The following is an 18,815-nucleotide window of genomic DNA, read 5'->3' on the forward strand; positions in this document are numbered from 1 at the left end:
GGATAGGTAACCAACCGTCCTCGCCGCAGTGTTGTTGATGCCAACGGAAGATGCTGCGAGATCGGCCGATTCTACGACGACAGAGCTATCTATGCCGACTTAAGATATCACCGGTTGCTTTCATAGTGTTGTTGATGCCAACGGAAGATGTGTCAGCGAAAAGAGAAAATAAAAAATCTCAAAGTTGTTGAGAGAGTTTGCGCATGGCAGTTGTGTGTTGAATTGGAGGTCCTTTTCTCGTTGCCATTGCCTCTATATTTATAGGACTGAAGTACTTGCTTGGCACGGCTTAATAATTAAGTAGAGTTCATCTGCAACTCAAACTAGTACAGCTAATCCGTGCCATAGACTAAGGCCTATCCCCTTTTTAGGCTTGATATCACGTCACCACAAATAAACAAGTTTATCTCCATAAAATAAACAAGTTTATATCCATGCAATCACTTCACCAATCAAATCCATCATGTATGTTTCCCCCATGAAGACCACATGCCTGCATGACAATTCCTTCATCAGCTTAAACTCTGAAAAGCAATTGATAAAATTCACCACCATATCCCAAGACAAAGCCACGTGCTTCAACCTTGTCCATAAATTCAAAGTCCATTCGAATTGTACCACCCACATCCATATTAAGAATAGAACTTAGGCTTTGAGAATAATTTGCCACGCAGGAGATTGCATGCACTTGATCTCATGAATATTAAATTCATTTTTAATTATCACCATATAGATAATAACCTGTTCAGACTTCAATCCCATTAGTAGCTCCCAAGTGACATCATAATATCATCATGTTCTGCATACTTCATTATCTGAAGCTGTGTGTATTTATCTCAAATAAGAAAAGTGTCAAGATAATTCATTATTAAAGATAATTATTATGATTAAAAATCATAATATTATCCTAACAACAAAATTATCCTAACTTTTCTATCTGACGGTGTGGAGCTATGCTTACTCAACGGCCTCGATTACTTGGGCCAATGATGTAAAATCGGGTCCAAACAATATCATATGACAGTTTGTCAATATTTAACATATATGTCGAAATATCAACGAAATTTGTCGATTTTAGTTGAAAAGAGTTTTTCCGATAGGGATGAAGTCTCCATATTTTTTTCTGTTTTTTATGATATTTCCACTGAAATATCGACCATATCGAGAAAATTTCAAAGGCTGCTTACTAGTCATTCTTAGTGTTACAAATGTTTTAGTTTTCATTAATTTTAAATTGTTAAATTTGATTTTCTATTTTCTATATCAGATTTTTTATTTGAATTTTAAAATTGTTAAATTTAAAAGCAAAGCAAAACTAAAAAATCACGAAGATAAATTAAGTTAAATAAGATTCAAAGCAGCGATGCCAAAAACTTTATATTAAAGAAAAATTACACAAAAAATTATTTATATTTTTTTTATTGGAGCTTTTATTTGCACTCATAAAAGTCAGCCTTCACTCATTCAATTAATCTTCCCTTATAACAAACAATAATGAAAGTGGGATGCTAGGTATGAGTTACTTTGCGGGGTAAAATGTAAAAAAAATTGTACATATTGTTGTACAACTTTTCCCTTCGATAACTATATGTACGTATAAAGCTCATTTGGTGTATGAAATTGGCATACGATAGATCACTTGTAATATTGAAGGTGTGGTTGAATGGTTTCTCATTTTAAAAGGATCGGAATAGGATTAAGATGCGAAGTAAACTGATCTCTTTAAATCCTTTCATTTTGGGAGGATTGAAATTGATAAGTTTTTGACTGAGCAATCTGTCATATCGTTTGACCCGTATGAAGACCGAACCCCATCTTAAATGCTAGCAATTTCAATTGAACAAAGGATTTTCAGTAAAAGAAGAAAAAGTGAACCACCATTTCTCTTATTTCTTTAACGTTACAAAGGATTACAATTCTTCCAAGTTACACAAACACCCCCCCGCTGTCTCTACAAAAGCTGCCCTGGCTGGTAAAAGCTGGGATGCTGATTCTCCTCTCTGTACAAAACCCTATCAACTGAAGACCATGCTGTAAAACTGTAAAACAATGGTTCAAAGTAACTACCCGACGACAAGCGAAAAAACAAACTCACATCCTGCGCCTAGTTTCTCAGAGACCGATTAGTTTCGGCTATTGACAAGGACCCTATAATCAATTGTTTCCCCTAAAATCGTTTCGTTGAAACAAACAGTTTCAGGAACTCCTAGACCATGAATTCCATTAGTAGGGGACAAGGAAAAGTCCTTTTGCTTCTTTTGGAGCGACTCGTAGGGAACACTGGAAAAGGACTGCCAGACATCATCACAAGACAGGTCCGTCCAACCCGACCACACTGGTAAGTCTTGTGAGAATGAAAATCAAGATCATGAACCCGGGAAAAATTCATTCTGACATTGATGCTCCAGAAGGGTAATCATAGGCGGTACGAAAGCGAAGTCCGGATCCAATATGTCCCGATGTGGGGAATGCCCAACTGCAGATATTTGGTCCCAGTACCTACAGCAGTCAAATATGATTTGAATGTAATCGATTTGTAAAATAAAGTAAAAATCACAATCTACCATAAGACCGAAAGGTAGATTCAGATTGCACCGTTGGTGCTTCAATTTGGATTGGTCACACTTCTGGCCTTGTAGACAATCATTCTAGTTTCTAGCTTTTAGGTTGAACAGAGCAGAGAAGCTCTATAGGCTAAATACAATCCGAGTTGCCACTAGAGAAGCTAAAACTTTAAACCACGAAAACAACATTAATGAAGAGTTTACATAGTTTTAACCACCAAATAAAAGTGGGAGGGAAAATACCGTCGTCAAATTTTCATAGGCACCACGATCATATGGATGGGAATATATTTGCCCTCCTTTCTCTGCAAGCCACATACCTCTCACTCCTTCATGGTACTGCCAGAAAGAAGGAAAAAGAAGTGCTATGAAATAGCGGTCCAGATATCTAAATCAGATTTGCCGCCAAAAAAAGAACAATAATATACAACTTGTTAATTCCTAATAACCTCAATTGTGGTCTTGTTTTGCAAAGTGAGGTAGATATGCCAACCTAAAAGAACACTCAGCGCCACACATAAGGGAACTAGCAACAGCCCAGAAATGACCTGAAACTTGAAAAGAGAAAAATGATAAGCAAGCTGTCTTGTATCCAAGTATCAAACATAAACCCAACACTTAACCTTACATATGCAGTTTGAAAAGAGTCTCCAGTTTCCTGGTCTTCTTTTTCGGGATCATAAGTTAGGCTACCGACAAGCAAAACCTGAAAGTTTAACCGCAGATCCAATGTTAAACAGGATGAAATAAATAAAGGAAAAGAAAGAAAATTATATCTTAAGTGTTGACCATCTTTTCACTACAAAGAGAGTCACCTTCTATGGCTACAAAACTAATGTATGATCAAAAGGAAACAGGCATATTTTCTACATGAAGAAAGGAACAAAATTCCCAGCGGTCGATGCATACAATTACAGCAGTCAGGAAAAAAATGCCAATGTCCAATTGGGTTTAGTAACTCAATAACTTACCAGGGAATAGAGGCATGCTATTACAGCATACACAACAAAGATGAAAAAGACCTTATAGTTTGCATGGCCAACGCAGTTATTAATCCATATGCAATGATGATCCTTTACAACCAAGAGGCAGCACGTTAACACATTATCCAGGAAATACAAGGCGTCAAAGAATAAGATGGATAAAGCATACCATGCGCAAAACACATCTTTTGCATACACGACAATGATGTGCACGAGCTGGCTTATAGTGAGAACACTTTTGGCAATATCTTAAATCCCCTCCCTGCAAAATCATTCACCCAACAATTATCTAAAACACAAAGACTCCCACTTTCTATAATATATACTGCAGCCTGCTCCAAGTAAAGAGCCATTGCATCTACGTTTATTTCTCTTTTTTAAATAACAATATTAAAAATAACTTTGGATAGCCAATTCAGATGAAACCTTTATCAAACAAAATAGAAAGAAGGCAATATACTAACATTCCCAGTTTCTTTCCACATGATACAGAACGTAACTTATAAATCTAAAGGAGTGAAATGCAAGAACAGTAAGCTCTTATCAAAACATTTAATAATATTGTTTTAGAAACACTTCAAAAGCTCAATGTCAGGGGGAATAAAACTCAACCATCCACTTATTGTGTTCTAATTGATTCTTAATTGTGGTGCCCTTCTTTCATTGCAAGGCAAGAAGTGTGTTTCTAAAATATTAGGTTTTGTTAGGATTTTGGCTTGTCAAAGTTAATGTCCTATTGCCAGATACATCAAAGAGCAAGACCCAGAGGGAATCAGAATTATAACAAGTTTGATGTCTTTTTCTCTCAAGTATAATCTTATCAAGAGTTTGTATGTGAAAAGCCTTTTACAAAAGAAAGATATTAACCCAGGGCCTACCTCCTCCTCAACCCACCCCATCCTATGTCATCTTAGCTAATGCCTAAGAATTACTGATCGTAAGAATACAATCAGGCACAAGTACATGTGGCAACATAACAATGCTCTAGCTTTAAAACAGCATAATATCCAGAATAAAATAACAATTAAGTTTGGACGTTTCGTTCACCCAATAGGGAGATCACACCAAACATCTTGACGTCCAGTAATGCTATTTCTACCTATGAGAATTGGCATTTTATGCAACAAACTGCAGGTTAAAATTAAAAAATGAACCTTGGTGGATAAATCGGTTAGAGTTTCCAGATATAGATTTTCCATTTGATGCATGCACATCTATACAAAGATCACACCCCATGAGTATCAGTGCTCGAGCATACTGGGAAACATGTAAGTAAAGGAAAGTTGGCATTTTCTGCAAAAACTGACTGATTAGGTGATGCCGCTAAGTTTGAATAACAAAATCTGGGAGGTCTGGATTTAGAGAGGCGGTTAGTTTTCCAAATATAGATTTGCCATTGCTTTCGGTGCGGTACACAAAGATCATAGCCTGCAAGTATCAGCATTGGGGCATACCGACAAACACGAGTTGGCCCCACTCAATCATGTGAGAACATTGTTTAGTTGTGAGGGCTACTGAACATTATGATACAAGAGGAATGGTAGATGAAAAAGGGCGTGAGGGCTACTGAACATTATGATACAAGACGAATGGTAGATGAAAAAGGGCAAGCAAACCCTATTGGATTGGTTCTGGTTCCGGCTTACTTAACATTGTAGATTGATATAGGAGACCTAAGATCACGACATGCAATCGTAATCTTGTTTCTGAACTTTCCTTTTTGAAAATAAAAACTGAGGTTAGACAATGCCATTCAAAGATAGTAGAAACAACAAGTATTGGAAGTTGGAACCACATGTCCATCTCAGCTTAGCAATTATTAAAAGCACAGCTTTCACTAATATATGGAAATGCATTATAATTAATGACACTTCTATATAATTGCAATGACAATAGAAACCATGACATCGATTTACTGCAAAACACAAAGGGTGACTCAAAGCATGGAGCGTACACGCCAAGTTATCTACTTGCTCATTATCTACAAGTTCCTTGGCGTATTGGGCAGCTTCATTACAAGTTTAAAAGATCAGACATTTTTACTGTTTCAGGAACAACGGTTCATTCACTGTATATCAAAATTATATCTTTCCTTTTAAATCCATCCTAATTGTTATGATTCTTTTGCAAAAACAAAACTATGTAAGCAATTGTTACAAAGTTTTACTAAATCAGGATCAAAGTGACTCCATGACGTTACACGAATAGTAATACTACGAAGATGTTATTTTTCTAATTCCCCGACAACTCGAAATCAGCTCAGCTAAATTAAGCACCAATGCACCTCCTATAAGCTCTTATATCATTATCTCCTCCATAGTTTCTACAATGTCTAACAAGTTAATCCAAACTAAAGCACCCTGCTTTCGATTTTCCGGCCAAAGAAATAAAGCCCTCTAATTTCCCAAAACATATTATTAACATAATCAAAATCAATTTACAATTTCACAATATATGCAAGAAAATTGGCTTCACCAATCGGTGGCTAATCTAACATCTAATCTAACAAAGTTTGACAAAAAAAAAATCATAAAATTCCAATTTTACAGAAATTATTGAAATGAGCAAGAGAAATCGATTCTACATAAGACGACACAGCTTTGAGATAGAAAACAGCACGAATTCGATACCTTGCGCTTGATCTCGTGCGTAGGGTTACCCGAATCTTCGACGTCGGGCATGTACGTGGAGGGAACCCGACCCGGATCCCTGAAGACGGAAGCCGAGTAATTGAAGACGCACATGACGGCCACGCCGGTGAAAACGACGGCGTTCATCAAACCCGGCGACGACATGAGACCGAACCAACGGTCTATGAAAATGAAGACCGTGGAGAAGTAAATGTATGCGATTGCCAAAACGACAACGGTTACGGGCAGGGAGAAGCCGAGGCTTCGCGTCATTGTGTCTGGAATATTCTCCGGCGGTGGCGGACGGCCTGGAGGAGGCACCGGCGTCAAAACGACGGCGTCTCCCGCGGGTTGGGTGTCGTCTTCAGCTGGCAGAATGCGAGGATTTGGAGGTTGGTGAGTCGGTGACCGAGTTTGCAAAATCAAAGATGGTGCCGCCGGTCGTTTCTGATTTAAGGTATTACCCTTCATATTTTATATTTCTTACATATAAGTCCTCGATTAATATATCATTGGATCATTGATCAATTGTTTTTCTTTTTTAGGTAAATAAATGCTTTGTTAAACAAGCAAACAAACACAAAAGGGCCCACACTAACAAACAAGGAAACCATACCAGACCACAAATTGGGTAATTAAGCAACAAATAGACTATTACCCAACCAACAATCTAAGGTTTTACAAAACTCCACTAAACCATACCAAACAGTAAGTGAGGTGCTAATAAGAAAAATCTGCTTTTGTTTGTGAAATAATAAAAACAGGTGACAGTATGACTGTTAAACTAAATAAATTTTTCAATAGTAACCTTGTCTTGCGTAGTACTAATGTTTGTGCAAAAATGTTGATACTCAATACACAAATGACGTTTTATCGCAGTGGCAGAAAGTAATCATGCATATGCGTCCTTGTGTGGATTCGATCCGCATTCATTTTCGTTCTTCCTAACAACTAACAATTCATTAATGCTATAGTTTGTTAAAAAAATCAAAACATTGCTTTGATCGAGTTTTACAATCGATCGCTCACACGCGCGGAGTGATTTCTGACCGTATATATTTGGAAGTCCCATATGAAGTTCCGATTGGTTTTAATTAAAAAATATTTGTAGGAGATGCATGAACGAAGTGTAAACTTGAGCTGGAAAGCATTCCAAAGTTCATGATTGAGACAAATACTGCTTAAAAAGAAAAGGAGATATTCTATTACATTTCGATATTACAATAATTGAATGGCCTTACAAGTCAAAAACCAAACCCAAATCCTTCCCAGGAAAGGAAACTACTCCTAAACCATAACCCTTTTCCACTAATCCCCTTTTTCTGGGGAGCAAATGGACAAAAAGAATGAAATGGAAACACAAGAAATCTATGAGCAAAGCGTGAAACTAACACTTGGGAAGATCGGACGGTGGAGGAGGAAGCTTTTGGTTGCGTCTCTTTCCATCCAAGACCACCCAAGCCATCTTCAAGCCCCAGCTGGTGTGCACTTCTAGGTGGCAATGCATGAACCAAACACCTATTTTGCATATCATCACGTACAAGAGAAGAAACAAATCAGATTGCTTAACCCTAATTCCATGCCAAATTTCTCACCAAGACTAAAGATATTTGGTAACAAATGTTAAACCTTTATGAATCAAGTGACCAACTTGATTAACCTTGTCAACAAATAAACAAGAAAAAAATCCGAAGAAAAGTGTGGGCTATGATGATATTGTGTCAATTTTATATTAATGAGGATTTACTGTGTTTGCTCGATATTTATAATCTAACAACGTAGCGTGTTGGTGAATCGATAGAAAAAGATTACGATATAAGCATTTACCTGGATTATCGGCGAGGAATCGAATGGCAACCCAGCCACCAGAAGGCACACCAACGGTGTTCCTCTCAGCAGGGTCAACAAGGTTGTACTTTTTAGGGTCATTTTTGGGATCAAAGTTCCCAGAACCCAAACCCAGCACAAAAAAATTAAACCCATGGAGGTGAAGTGGGTGGCTCTCCGCCCCAATAATGCTAGTGTCCTGCAAAACAACCTCTACAGTAGTGTTGAAAGGCAGCACCACCACCTTAGTTCCACTGCTCACGGCAATGTTGCTGGGTGGACTGCCTGTGTAGTTGAACTTGAATGCTGGGTTTGCAGGGAAATCTGTGGTGTACACACCTTTTGATTGGTTGAAGAAATGAGCTTGCAGAAGAGCTGTATTGGGTTGGACAAATGTCACGTTGTTAATGGCTGCTGCTAACCTAGTATTATTTGGTCCTTGGCATGCCTGATTTTTTGAGCATGGGAGAACTCCAAGCCCTACAGTGAAGAAGAAGTGCTTTTGAACAGTTTTCGGAACATTTGCTGCCGGGAATTTGGGATTGGCTAGGCTGAGAATTTTCTTGTTGTATTTCATGGAAAACAATGTGTCATTGAGCCTTGGAAGGACTGGTGTGAAAAGCTGCTTTTTCTTGTTCTTGTTGTTGGTTGAGGAAGAAGCAACTTCGTATTCTAGTAATCCTGTGGTTGTGGAGTTGTCAAAAGCAGCTGGGCCGGACACATAAGGCCGAGCTGCCATGACAAATTTGGCATTTGGGGACTTAGATTTGGTCCTCAGAAGCACATTTGTGGTCTGTCCTGGTGTGATTAAAACTGTTTGGGTTTTGAAAGGCTTCACATAAACTGCATCTGCTTCGACCACAGTGAGGGTGTGATTGGAAATGCTGAAGAAGAGCTCGTCGTTGAGCGCAGCATTGATCAACCGCAGCAGATATGTCCTCCGCGGCTTCACCTTGAGCTTGTATGTATCTAGTTCAAATATATTAAACATTGTTTATTTACAATACATAAAACTAATGCTCTAACTTTGAACTAGGAAATGTTGATTACTTATTAGCCAATACCTTTTGCTGAGCAGTTGTATAAAGGACCTGGAAGACCATTGATGGTATAGGCATCAGAAACATTTGGTCCCAACCCTGTTTGTAAGGCTTGACTGATGACTGTTTCTGTGTCTGCTTTCCACCATTCTCCTGCAATTCAATATAAATTTCAGAAATTCTTTGTGCATGGCGTTAAAGAAGAATGGGCACACATCGATATTGTTGAAAATTTATCGATAACATGTCTAACATGTTTTGCTGCCAACAGTAATATCGACACGTTATCGATAACATCAATAATAAATAACATAAATATATACAAAACTAACGTATGCTCCATAGCCCGAGAATTTGGAGAAAATATTATAATCATGATGAATTACCGAAAATGATGGGAACTTCTTTGAAAGGTTGGGGGAAAGGATAAGGTACGTGTCTTTTAGGGAGGATGACAATAGGTCCATATACAGTTGCCCTAAGCCAGGAGATGTGGGCATGCCAAAACAATGTGCCTCTTTGACCAGTAATGGTGAAGTTATAGACATAACTCTGCCCTGTCTGAATTGGGCATTGTGTGATATAAGCTGGTCCATCTGCCCATCCACTCCTCATTTGCCTGACTCCATGCCTACGAATTTCTCCAAATTTCAAGCATTAAAGTTTGAAGTTTAAAAAACATTATCCAAACAACCAAAGCTAAGTAGAAGAATTGTACCAATGGAGGGTGAGATTGTGCTGAACATGGTTGACCACCTTGATCACAAGCCTGTCACCTTCCCTTGCGATGATACGAGGCCCCGGAAACTGCCCGTTGACAGTTACAATGCTCTTGGTTTGACAAAGCCTTGTCACATTTTGTAACTTGATCTGTGCAATGCAATAAACATGGACAATATTTTTTAAAGAGTAATATACAAAAGATAGAACGCACTTTTCAACAAAAAATTAAATTAGGGGGGCACTAAACATGTCATAAGCCGTATATAATTCAAGGTATAGTAATCATTTATTATCTATTTAACGTTCCTCTAGTTCTTTTCTAATTAAAACTTTGACACCGGTTCAATTTATACATGTAATATTATAAATGAAGTGCGCGTAATTACATACATTGAACTTGTAATGCCTAGTAAATCTAGCATGTTTTGCAAATGCAGGCTCAGGAAACATGCACAAAAATGCACAAACTGCAAAGAAGATGGCCATTGAGAAGGCTATTGATGAAGGAAGATTAAAACCCATCTCTCTGATCTCACTGATCACTCAATCTGCTGAATTGTTTTCAAATGCTGATGCAAGAAAGATTAAAATAATCAAGCATTTTATAGGGTTTTTTAATTAATGAAAGTCAGTGAGATTTGGTTGCAGTTGCCTTCAGCAACAAATTTCATGTTCAAAATCAGACAAGACTAGAGTAGATAGAGCTGTTGGTCAAGTTTTACTTTAGAGTGCTGCTAAAGCCAGATAATTATGGTTATAATAATTGATTAATATCACCCTAACAGTATCACATGGTGTTCCTGTAATGCCCCTTTCACTTTACAATCTTAATTTAACAGATACATGCTACTTACGTGGGTATTTATGTCAAATTAAGATGAAAGCAAATAGCAATGACTGTCGTTTTTGGTAGAAGATAAAATAACAGATTGATCTGAGAAAATATGGGGCTTCAATGGCATGGTTGCTTGGTAGACTTCAACCTCCTACCGTTGATGCTTACTAGTAAAGAAAAGGGGAAGGTGTTAACGCCATCTTGTTGGGCTGTCGTTTGTTATATATTTATCCTTACAATCCTAACAGCTTTGATGTTAATGTTTTTGTATTATAATATTAATCCTTTCAAAGTCTCCTTTCAGAAAATTCACATCCGGTTTTGCCACCAAGCCAACAATTGAAATTAATCATCCACAGGAAACTAAATATCAATTGATTAAGAGCAGTTTCCCTTGACGTGGATTCATCCCTCCTCAAATGTCGCTTGTATATATATATAAAAAAAAAACATAAATAAAAGCAGATCGCTCTTTTCACAATAATTGGTTATGTGACCAACATGTGATAGGATAATGTGATTTGTGTGCACTCAGTGTTTGCAACAAAACTTTAAATGGGTAATTTTGTTTTGGGGGAAACAATAATTATATACCATATCTAGGCTCTCTCATATCCATGTTTGATCATTTTCGTTGTTTTTACTTGATGTATTAAATCCGATGATCATAAATAATGAGGGGTCAATGAGAAACTAAAATAGTTTAACAGAATCACCTTCTTCTTTCTAGCTAGTAGGGTTGCAACTCGGATGGGTTGTATGGTAAATTCAATCCTAACAGTCATTTACAATTCAGAACTGGATATGGACTTTGGTTTCATTGAGCCGAAAAAAATATGAATCCAACCTAACTCAGGGTGAATTTAGGTTAATACCAGTCGGGTCCGGGTTTACTAGAACATCAGCAATGAAAGACAAATAACATTAGGTTGATGAGATACAATGTAGTGAAGCAAGATTAGTTCTTAGATTTCGTAGCCCGTTTGAAAATTAAAGTGAGGTTGCTGGCATACCACTCCGTGAGTTTTGCTCTCATTTGCATGAAAGAACAAAAAAAAATGGTTCGTTTAGATAAATCTCAATCGTTCACTCGTGAAAAAAATAAATATTAAGAGGGAGGCCTTCATTACTAGAAACTTGAAAAACGATCCGTAACAAAGAAAAGTCACGGATGTACGAGGCCCATGAGATTAACCACAGTGGAGTCACAGATCACGTCCTTATCCTCCTCATTTTTTGGATTTCAGCTCTGCTTACAAGAAATTAGTGACATGTTTTATTTTTTTTTCCCCAAAGAAATTAATGAGATGTTTTCCACATGGAATTGATCTATTTAAACTTGAAAAGTTGATGATTAATCTGCAATGCTCGGGCCAGACGGAGATTGGCCCTCGAGTGCAAAGGCAGAAGCGAACTTGACTGCAAGACCCACCAGCCGAGCAAGGACGAAAGTGTTAGTTGATTAAGGTCTAAACTGTATTTTCCTTACTTTAGCATGTGTAAATAAATCAGTTTGTGATCAAGGGCTGAGATTAGATGATATTGTGCTAGGTTTGGATGTAAACATGTGTCAAGATCTCATAGGGTCTTGTAATGAATGGTATGATGAGCTCATAGGCTCACGTAGCTTCTCTCTCCCTAGTAGGGGTGGGTTCGGTTTAATTCGGTTCGGTTTTTTGCCAAAACCGAAACCAAACCGAAATTTCGGTTCGGTTCGGTTCGGTTCATTTTTTTTTGGGTTCGGTTTCGGTTCGGTTTCGGTTTTTTGTTTTTTTTTTCTTTCAAAAAATGAAAAACATTGAAATTTTAAATTTTAACGTATCCAACACAATCATAACACAAGCATTCTAACTATAATCAAAGACAATGAAAATAAACATTTAAAGTTGAACTAAAATCATCAATCAAGTCTTCCAAAGTCCAAACTAACAACATCACAACACAAAAATCGTACAAATGACTTAGAAAAGTTAAATTGTATGATGTTGTTCAAAGATCAGGGTTGTTTGCTTGTAACTGCATGTTGACAACTTGATTAGTAAAAGAAATGCGTGGGTGGATTTATTTAGTGTGTGTTGGATTCTTTTCCATCACAAATTCCCTAAGTAATCTACCCGAAATAAATGTTTATAGATTCTGTTACATGTTATATGAGAGTAGATTTGGAAAAGAAAGCTGAGACAAAAGTAGACAGTGCTATGGAGATGGATGTAGGTACTTCAGGATGAGGTTTGGCTCCGGAACCTTATATGGGGGATAAATAATAGGTTAGGGTTTAAAGTTTTTATAGGACTTTTTTTCAATATTTTGAGCTTAAAGTTTGGCAACACATTGGGTTTAGCATATTTTAACTTACAAATTGGGTTTAGAAAATAATATCAAAAACAAATAATTAAATAAAAAAATTAATTTAATTAATTCGGTTCGGTTCGGTTTGGTTCGGTTTCTAGATCACTAAAACCGAACCGAACCAAAAGAATTCGGTTCGGTTCGGTTTTTTCAATTCGGTTCGGTTTTTTTGTTCGGTTCGGTTTTTTCTGTTTCGGTTCGGTTTGGTTTTCGGTTTTTTTCGGTTTTCGGTTTTTTGAACCCACCCCTACTCCCTAGTAGTCATGTAAATGTTGAGGAAAGAAGGAATATATGCAGGAGAGCATTTTTTGGCTCTCACTGAGATATTTTTGAGAACACTCTCTGTCTTTTCATTTTCTCTCTAAAACCTCTTCTTCTTATACACATTTCTAAATACATCACTGCATAACAGGAATTCCAACAGAAAGTCAGTCTTACGTATATAACAAGAACAAGAAAAGGTTCACCAAAGAATAATAAAAATGGGCACAACAGAACTGAACTCGAAGTAGTACGCGCTTGCTCTTCCTTCACCATGGTCTAGCTGATCATTCATGGACCTGCAGGGGTATGGTCACCATGGGAGCACAGCTAATGGGAACAAGTGCATGCCGTTTATACCTTCCGCACCAAACCTTGACCACGATCCCCTACTGATATTCCACATGACAATGTCTCCGTCATAATTAACTCTCAAGATACAAATTATCCTCATCATTTGGATCGAAAGCTACCATCTCAAGTTCATAATCTGGGAAAAAATTGGGGTGCAGAAAATAACGCGGCGTCTGTTTCATACACGATTTGTGAGCTTCTCTCTCTTCAGTGTGATCACAATTTCTCCACGTCCTGAAGTTAGTTTTGTTAATAGTGTTTAATGAAAATATGGCATAAACTGAAATATAGGTATGAAATTAGTGTTTAGTTAAGTTTCAAAAAATAAAAATAAAAAATAGAAATCTGGAAAAAACAAACAGCGACAACCTGACAAGCCCTACAGGAACCAAACTCAAACCTCGACAAACAAACAATGAAATTGGGAAAATATTGGGTATAAAAAAATTTGACTTGTTTGTAATTGTGCACAAACAAACTCAGTCTTGGATTTTTTTTATACATAAAGTGGAAGGCTCTAGAACGAGTTTTGAAAATAAACTTGGATTAAATTTGTCTGCGAAATTCAGTTTTGGTAAATAATTTTTGCACTTTATGTTTTCTCTTTTTACACTCCTTTATTTTTATCTCTTAAATTTTATTTTGGATTTAATTAATCCAAGAGCTAGCTAGAAAAACAAATTGCAAAGGAATAAAATAAGTGCGAAAACCACTTATCTTCGACCTTTACTTAGTTTGCTTTTCCTCCAGACATATTTACGAAGTATACCTTGGCCATTATTGTTCTCCAAAAATTTTAAGCATTAATATTTGAAGTTTTGAAAAAATATTATACAAAAAAAACCAAAGCTAAGTTCACATGACAAGACCTGGGTACCAATGGAGTGTGACATTGTGGTGAATATTATTCACCACCTTGATCACAAGCCTGTCACCTTCCCTTGCGATGATCCGAGGGCCCGGAAACTGCCCGCTGCGGTCAAAATGCTCTTTGTTTGACAAAGCCTTGTGACACTTTGTCTGAGCAATGTAACAAACAGAGAAACGATTAAGTTAATATTAAGCAGAAGCAGTCAGGAACTTTTAATGAAGAATAGAACTAGGACACTAAAAAGGCACTAATGTATATAATTCACAGTCTAGTGACCCCTTATTGTTTGTTTATTGGTATCCTAGAGTTTTTTTTTTTTTTTCAAACTTTGTCATTGTTTCTATATATGTATCATTGGGCTGGGATGCCACGTGACGGTTAACATGTTTCATATAAGTTGTTCTCCTTTGCTAGGGTGAATTCAGGTTCCTCAAATTGCTTTAGCGTTATTTTGTTTTATCTTTTATTTTATTTTTCAAATTATTTATTTATTTTTTAGTTTTTATGGTTACTTACATTTAAATCGATCAATGATGGTCTCGTTTGTCTATCCACATCAATACGGTCCATGTTGATCAAATGCACCATTTATATATTGTCTGCTAGTGTGATTTTCATTTGACAAGAAACGATAGTGAGACTTCATTGATCAGTCAACACAATTATAAGGGGGTGTCGATTGAAGTATTCTTAAATGGCCAAAAATCTGATCCGGAGATAATTTGCCCAAACATACAAAGAGAGTAAAACTCTTACATGGCCACCACACGAACAAGAACCATTGGGAACTATTAGTACATATGTGCCACAATAACGGCAGACGCGACAGATCAATATCAAGAAACACACAAAGTCATCACCAAAATGAGAGATCACATCCCCCTCTAAAATGGCACAAACAACTACAACAAAATTAAACTAATCTAACTCGAGAAAGAACGAATTCACCAATCAGCTCCATTTCTTGACGTTCTTTTGTTCTCGCAATGTTTTGCTGCCCTCGTATGTCCTCTCTCTCGTTTTCCAGAAAAGGCACACTCTAGACAATCTTTGCAAAAATTATAAGCACTTGGCATGGTAACTGAAATAATCTTACCTTCTAACAAATGTGACAATGTTACATTAAAGCCTTTTCATATCTTTTCTACAAAAATCATTGTACAAACAAAATACCAGTAGTTATTCAAACAAAAATAATTATGAAATTAATATTGGCTTTCGACAAGCTGGATACTCGAGAAGATAGTTGTTTATGATAGTACTTAATGTAAAAATCTAAAAATGTGAAATTAAGACTTTAAATCTTCTTTAACCAACTCGATATTTGTCACCTCTAATATTGGACACATGCAATTATTTAACACCTAATTTAACAATAGAAAAGATTTGGAAAAAAAAAAATTACCAAAAGAAAAGGTCGAAAATCTATCGTAGTTAAGTTTCAAAAATTAATAAATAAATAAATAAATAAAAATTGGCAAAATCAAACAACTACAACCCACCAAACCCAAGCACCGCACCATCACTAAGAAGTCAAGTGAACTTAATGATGGTTCAGATGGGAAACCAGATCTGGTCAAGCTGAACCTGGAAAAATCAACAAGAAGTAATTGCAAGAGAGAGAAACCGATTCGCAAGAGAAAGAAGTTTAACAATGAACTTGCATTCATCGTCAAATTTCCTTCACTTATGAGTCAGCTTCTCTTAACTGCAATTATTTATACCGCCAATTTGCTTCACAGATTTAAGGTATAAACAACTTTCAATTCGAATAAGTTTTTGTAGCATGATCTTGAATGAAGATTTATAAAATTGAATAGTTTTTATTATGAAATTTATAAGATGAAGATATATTATTCGCAACACCTGAGATATGTGCATTCCTTATATCGTCAATTTATTTTAAGATTCAGATGACTAAACAATCTCTGATTCAAATGATTTTTTTATAAAATGACCTTCAAATAATGATTGAAAAGTTGAACAATTTCGATTATAAAATTTGAAAAGTGCAAATAAATTATTCTCAACAAATGTGACATATGGATTGACCCACATGTGAGATGCAAATATTAACCATATATAAATACAATTACACAAATATAGGAAAACATTACATATTCCCATTACATCCGAAATTCACAAAAATTAAACTTTCTCCATTACACATTATTGGCAAAAACAAGTTTGTGCGACAAAAACAATCCTTATCATACTATCTATAAACACCCTACTCCCATCCTCCAGTCAAAATGGTCCACGCATCTAACAAGCAACCATCACGATTGGGCCATGATATTAAGACGACAACACTACCAAGGGACCATTGTAAATACCATGGTCCTCAGCTACACAATAAATCTACATGGTCCAATTGAAAACCTTTGAAGCCTGAGAAGAAATTATGAACCGTACTCACTGCTACATGGTGTTCGGTCCAAAATGTTATGGCACATGAAATTTTTTTTACCTCTAGCTTAAAATTATTGGAGCGAAATGAGACAATGACGGTTAAAGCGTTTCATGCAGGTTGCTCTTATAGTGCGTAAGGCTAAGACAATCGAAGCGATGGAGCTATACAGTGAGACCAAATCTCTGTCCCGCCAAATCACACTGCACCTCAGCCAGTCCAATCCTCGAATTTCGGAGGTCGAATTCCATCCACACGTTTTGCTGATGATGGTGACCAATCACGTACGCCTCCACGCCCAAAAGATCAGAGTTTCCGAATGTGAAGCAATGCAGGGAGTCATTTCCCTTAGCCTGATCCGGAACCCGGTACAGCAGCCGGGTATCCGACACCTTCATCTCGGCCCCCCGAAACATTATACTGACCGAAGGCAACGGGGGCAGTTTCGGTTGACCCTGTGGGACCCAGTAACATAAATCCATGGCTCCTTGGAAGACAAAGTTCGGATCGTCCGAGACTTTCAAAATGCCGGATGTTTGGTTCAGGAACTCGGTTCTCAAGGCCGTGTAAGCCGGGCCGAGAAGGAAGGTGAACTGGGTGCCCGAGTCGACCATGGTCTGACCCGCCCCGGTGTGGTCCGGTATGAAAACCGATTTTGGTATCGGGAGCAACTTGTCCGAAACTTTAATACCTTCCAGCTGGACGGTGTACGCGACGCGGTCGAAGTACGGTAACGGCGTCGAGATTTGGATCAACGGCGTGTAATTTAATGGCGCGAACCATGAGAAATTGGAGTCCCCGAGAAGTAAGAGACCCGAGAAATCGGAACCCGAAATGCAGTACGAGAATTTCGAAAAACCCATTTGGGAAACGAAAGAGAGCGACCCGCGGTTCATGCCCATTAACCCGGTTGTCTTCGAGTCTTCGTCGGAGTTGGAGCTAAATGTTGAATCCATGCACCCGAATACCAAACCCGGAATTCCGGAGCTGCCGATGTAGAACGTATCAGCGGCGAGATTGCCTTCGGAGGACGAGGCGTCGGCGTAGGAGAGCATGGCGTGGCAGAGCTTGTTGGAGTCGCAAGAAGCGGGTATGGTGAGGTCTCGGGTCCGGTTCGTGCAGGTGGCTGAGGAGCATGTGACGGGGGAGTAGGAGGTGGACTGGGTCGGATCGAATGTGTTGTTATAGTCCCGGGTTTTGTTGCAGTGAAGCCAGGAGAGCTCGCTTCCGGTGTCGATGACCATCGAAACGTTCTGCGGCGGAGTTCCGACTGCGACGGTGACTGTGAGGGTGACATTGTGGTGGAAAGGAAGCTTGTTTGGGGACTTTGGGAGGGATCCAGATGGAATTTGTTGGGTTCTGAGGGGTAGAATGAGTGGTGGAGTTTGGAGTTTGGATTCAGTGAAGCAAATGAGGAGAGTGGCTGAGAAGATTAAGAGAAAAGATTGGAACTTTAGAGATGGGTTTTGGATGGAGTTGCAGAATGTGCAGACTTTCATGGTGGAATTAATAGAGTTGATGGCCGCAGAACTGGAATAGTATAAGGGATGCAGAATGTAGATGGTGTTTTGGGTGGAAGGAGTGGGAGTGAAGGGTATCTATTAAATGAGGTTGAATGTGGAGTGTCCTGTGTTTTGGGGACAGCAAAGAAGCTTCACTTTCTCAGTTTTATAAGTGTCTAACAAAGAGAAATTTACCGGTCAATGTCACGGTCACAATATAGATATTCTAAACTAATCACTAATGTGTTCTGTAATTTTATTAATATGTATGTGCATGTAAATTATTAATATAGTAAGTGATTGACTTTAAATGATATATTATGATCTTGACATTTTGATTGCATCCAAGGCTTCTCCACCTAATGAGATCTACAAGCCAAGAGGATGCTCGTTGGATTCTCTTTGTGAGGATTTTGGGATCCTTAAATCACATCCGTTCATAGTACATCATGCGATTAGAAATCAT

General features: G+C 37.7%; 3 protein-coding genes across 7 annotated transcripts; all 3 read right to left on the reverse strand.

Annotated features, from left to right (window-relative positions):
• Positions 1-1,848: 1,848 nt before the first annotated feature.
• On the reverse strand, positions 1,849-6,678 carry LOC126620097 (probable protein S-acyltransferase 16). Of its 5 annotated transcripts, none has more exons than XM_050288572.1 (7): positions 6,178-6,678; positions 3,717-3,809; positions 3,536-3,637; positions 3,193-3,270; positions 3,014-3,112; positions 2,808-2,903; positions 1,849-2,499 (listed from the first exon to the last, which is right to left on the reverse strand). In XM_050288572.1, the coding sequence occupies exons 1-7, from the start codon at positions 6,646-6,648 to the stop codon at positions 2,386-2,388; spliced, it is 1,053 nt and encodes a 350-aa protein (XP_050144529.1). In that variant the 5' UTR covers positions 6,649-6,678; the 3' UTR covers positions 1,849-2,385. The 5 variants fall into 5 exon arrangements, with proteins under 5 accessions (XP_050144529.1, XP_050144528.1, XP_050144533.1 ...); XM_050288571.1 differs by having other exon boundaries at positions 3,014-3,118; XM_050288573.1 differs by lacking the exon at positions 1,849-2,499 and adding an exon at positions 2,514-2,731 and having other exon boundaries at positions 3,014-3,118.
• Positions 6,679-7,358: 680 nt separating this feature from the next.
• LOC126617796 (laccase-17-like) lies at positions 7,359-10,333 on the reverse strand. The gene is made up of 6 exons (XM_050285852.1): positions 10,158-10,333; positions 9,763-9,914; positions 9,431-9,675; positions 9,069-9,197; positions 8,005-8,973; positions 7,359-7,695 (listed from the first exon to the last, which is right to left on the reverse strand). Exons 1-6 carry the CDS (start codon positions 10,287-10,289, stop codon positions 7,565-7,567), a joined length of 1,758 nt encoding a protein of 585 aa, XP_050141809.1. The 5' UTR covers positions 10,290-10,333; the 3' UTR covers positions 7,359-7,564.
• A 6,163-nt stretch (positions 10,334-16,496) lies between these two features.
• Positions 16,497-18,611, reverse strand: LOC126617816 (aspartic proteinase PCS1-like). Its single transcript, XM_050285875.1, has one exon. The coding sequence runs from the start codon at positions 18,344-18,346 to the stop codon at positions 17,012-17,014; it is 1,335 nt and encodes a 444-aa protein (XP_050141832.1). The 5' UTR covers positions 18,347-18,611; the 3' UTR covers positions 16,497-17,011.
• Positions 18,612-18,815: the final 204 nt, after the last annotated feature.

This window comes from Malus sylvestris, chromosome 4 (assembly GCF_916048215.2).
Source record: "Malus sylvestris chromosome 4, drMalSylv7.2, whole genome shotgun sequence".
Classification (NCBI taxonomy): Eukaryota; Viridiplantae; Streptophyta; class Magnoliopsida; order Rosales; family Rosaceae; genus Malus; species Malus sylvestris.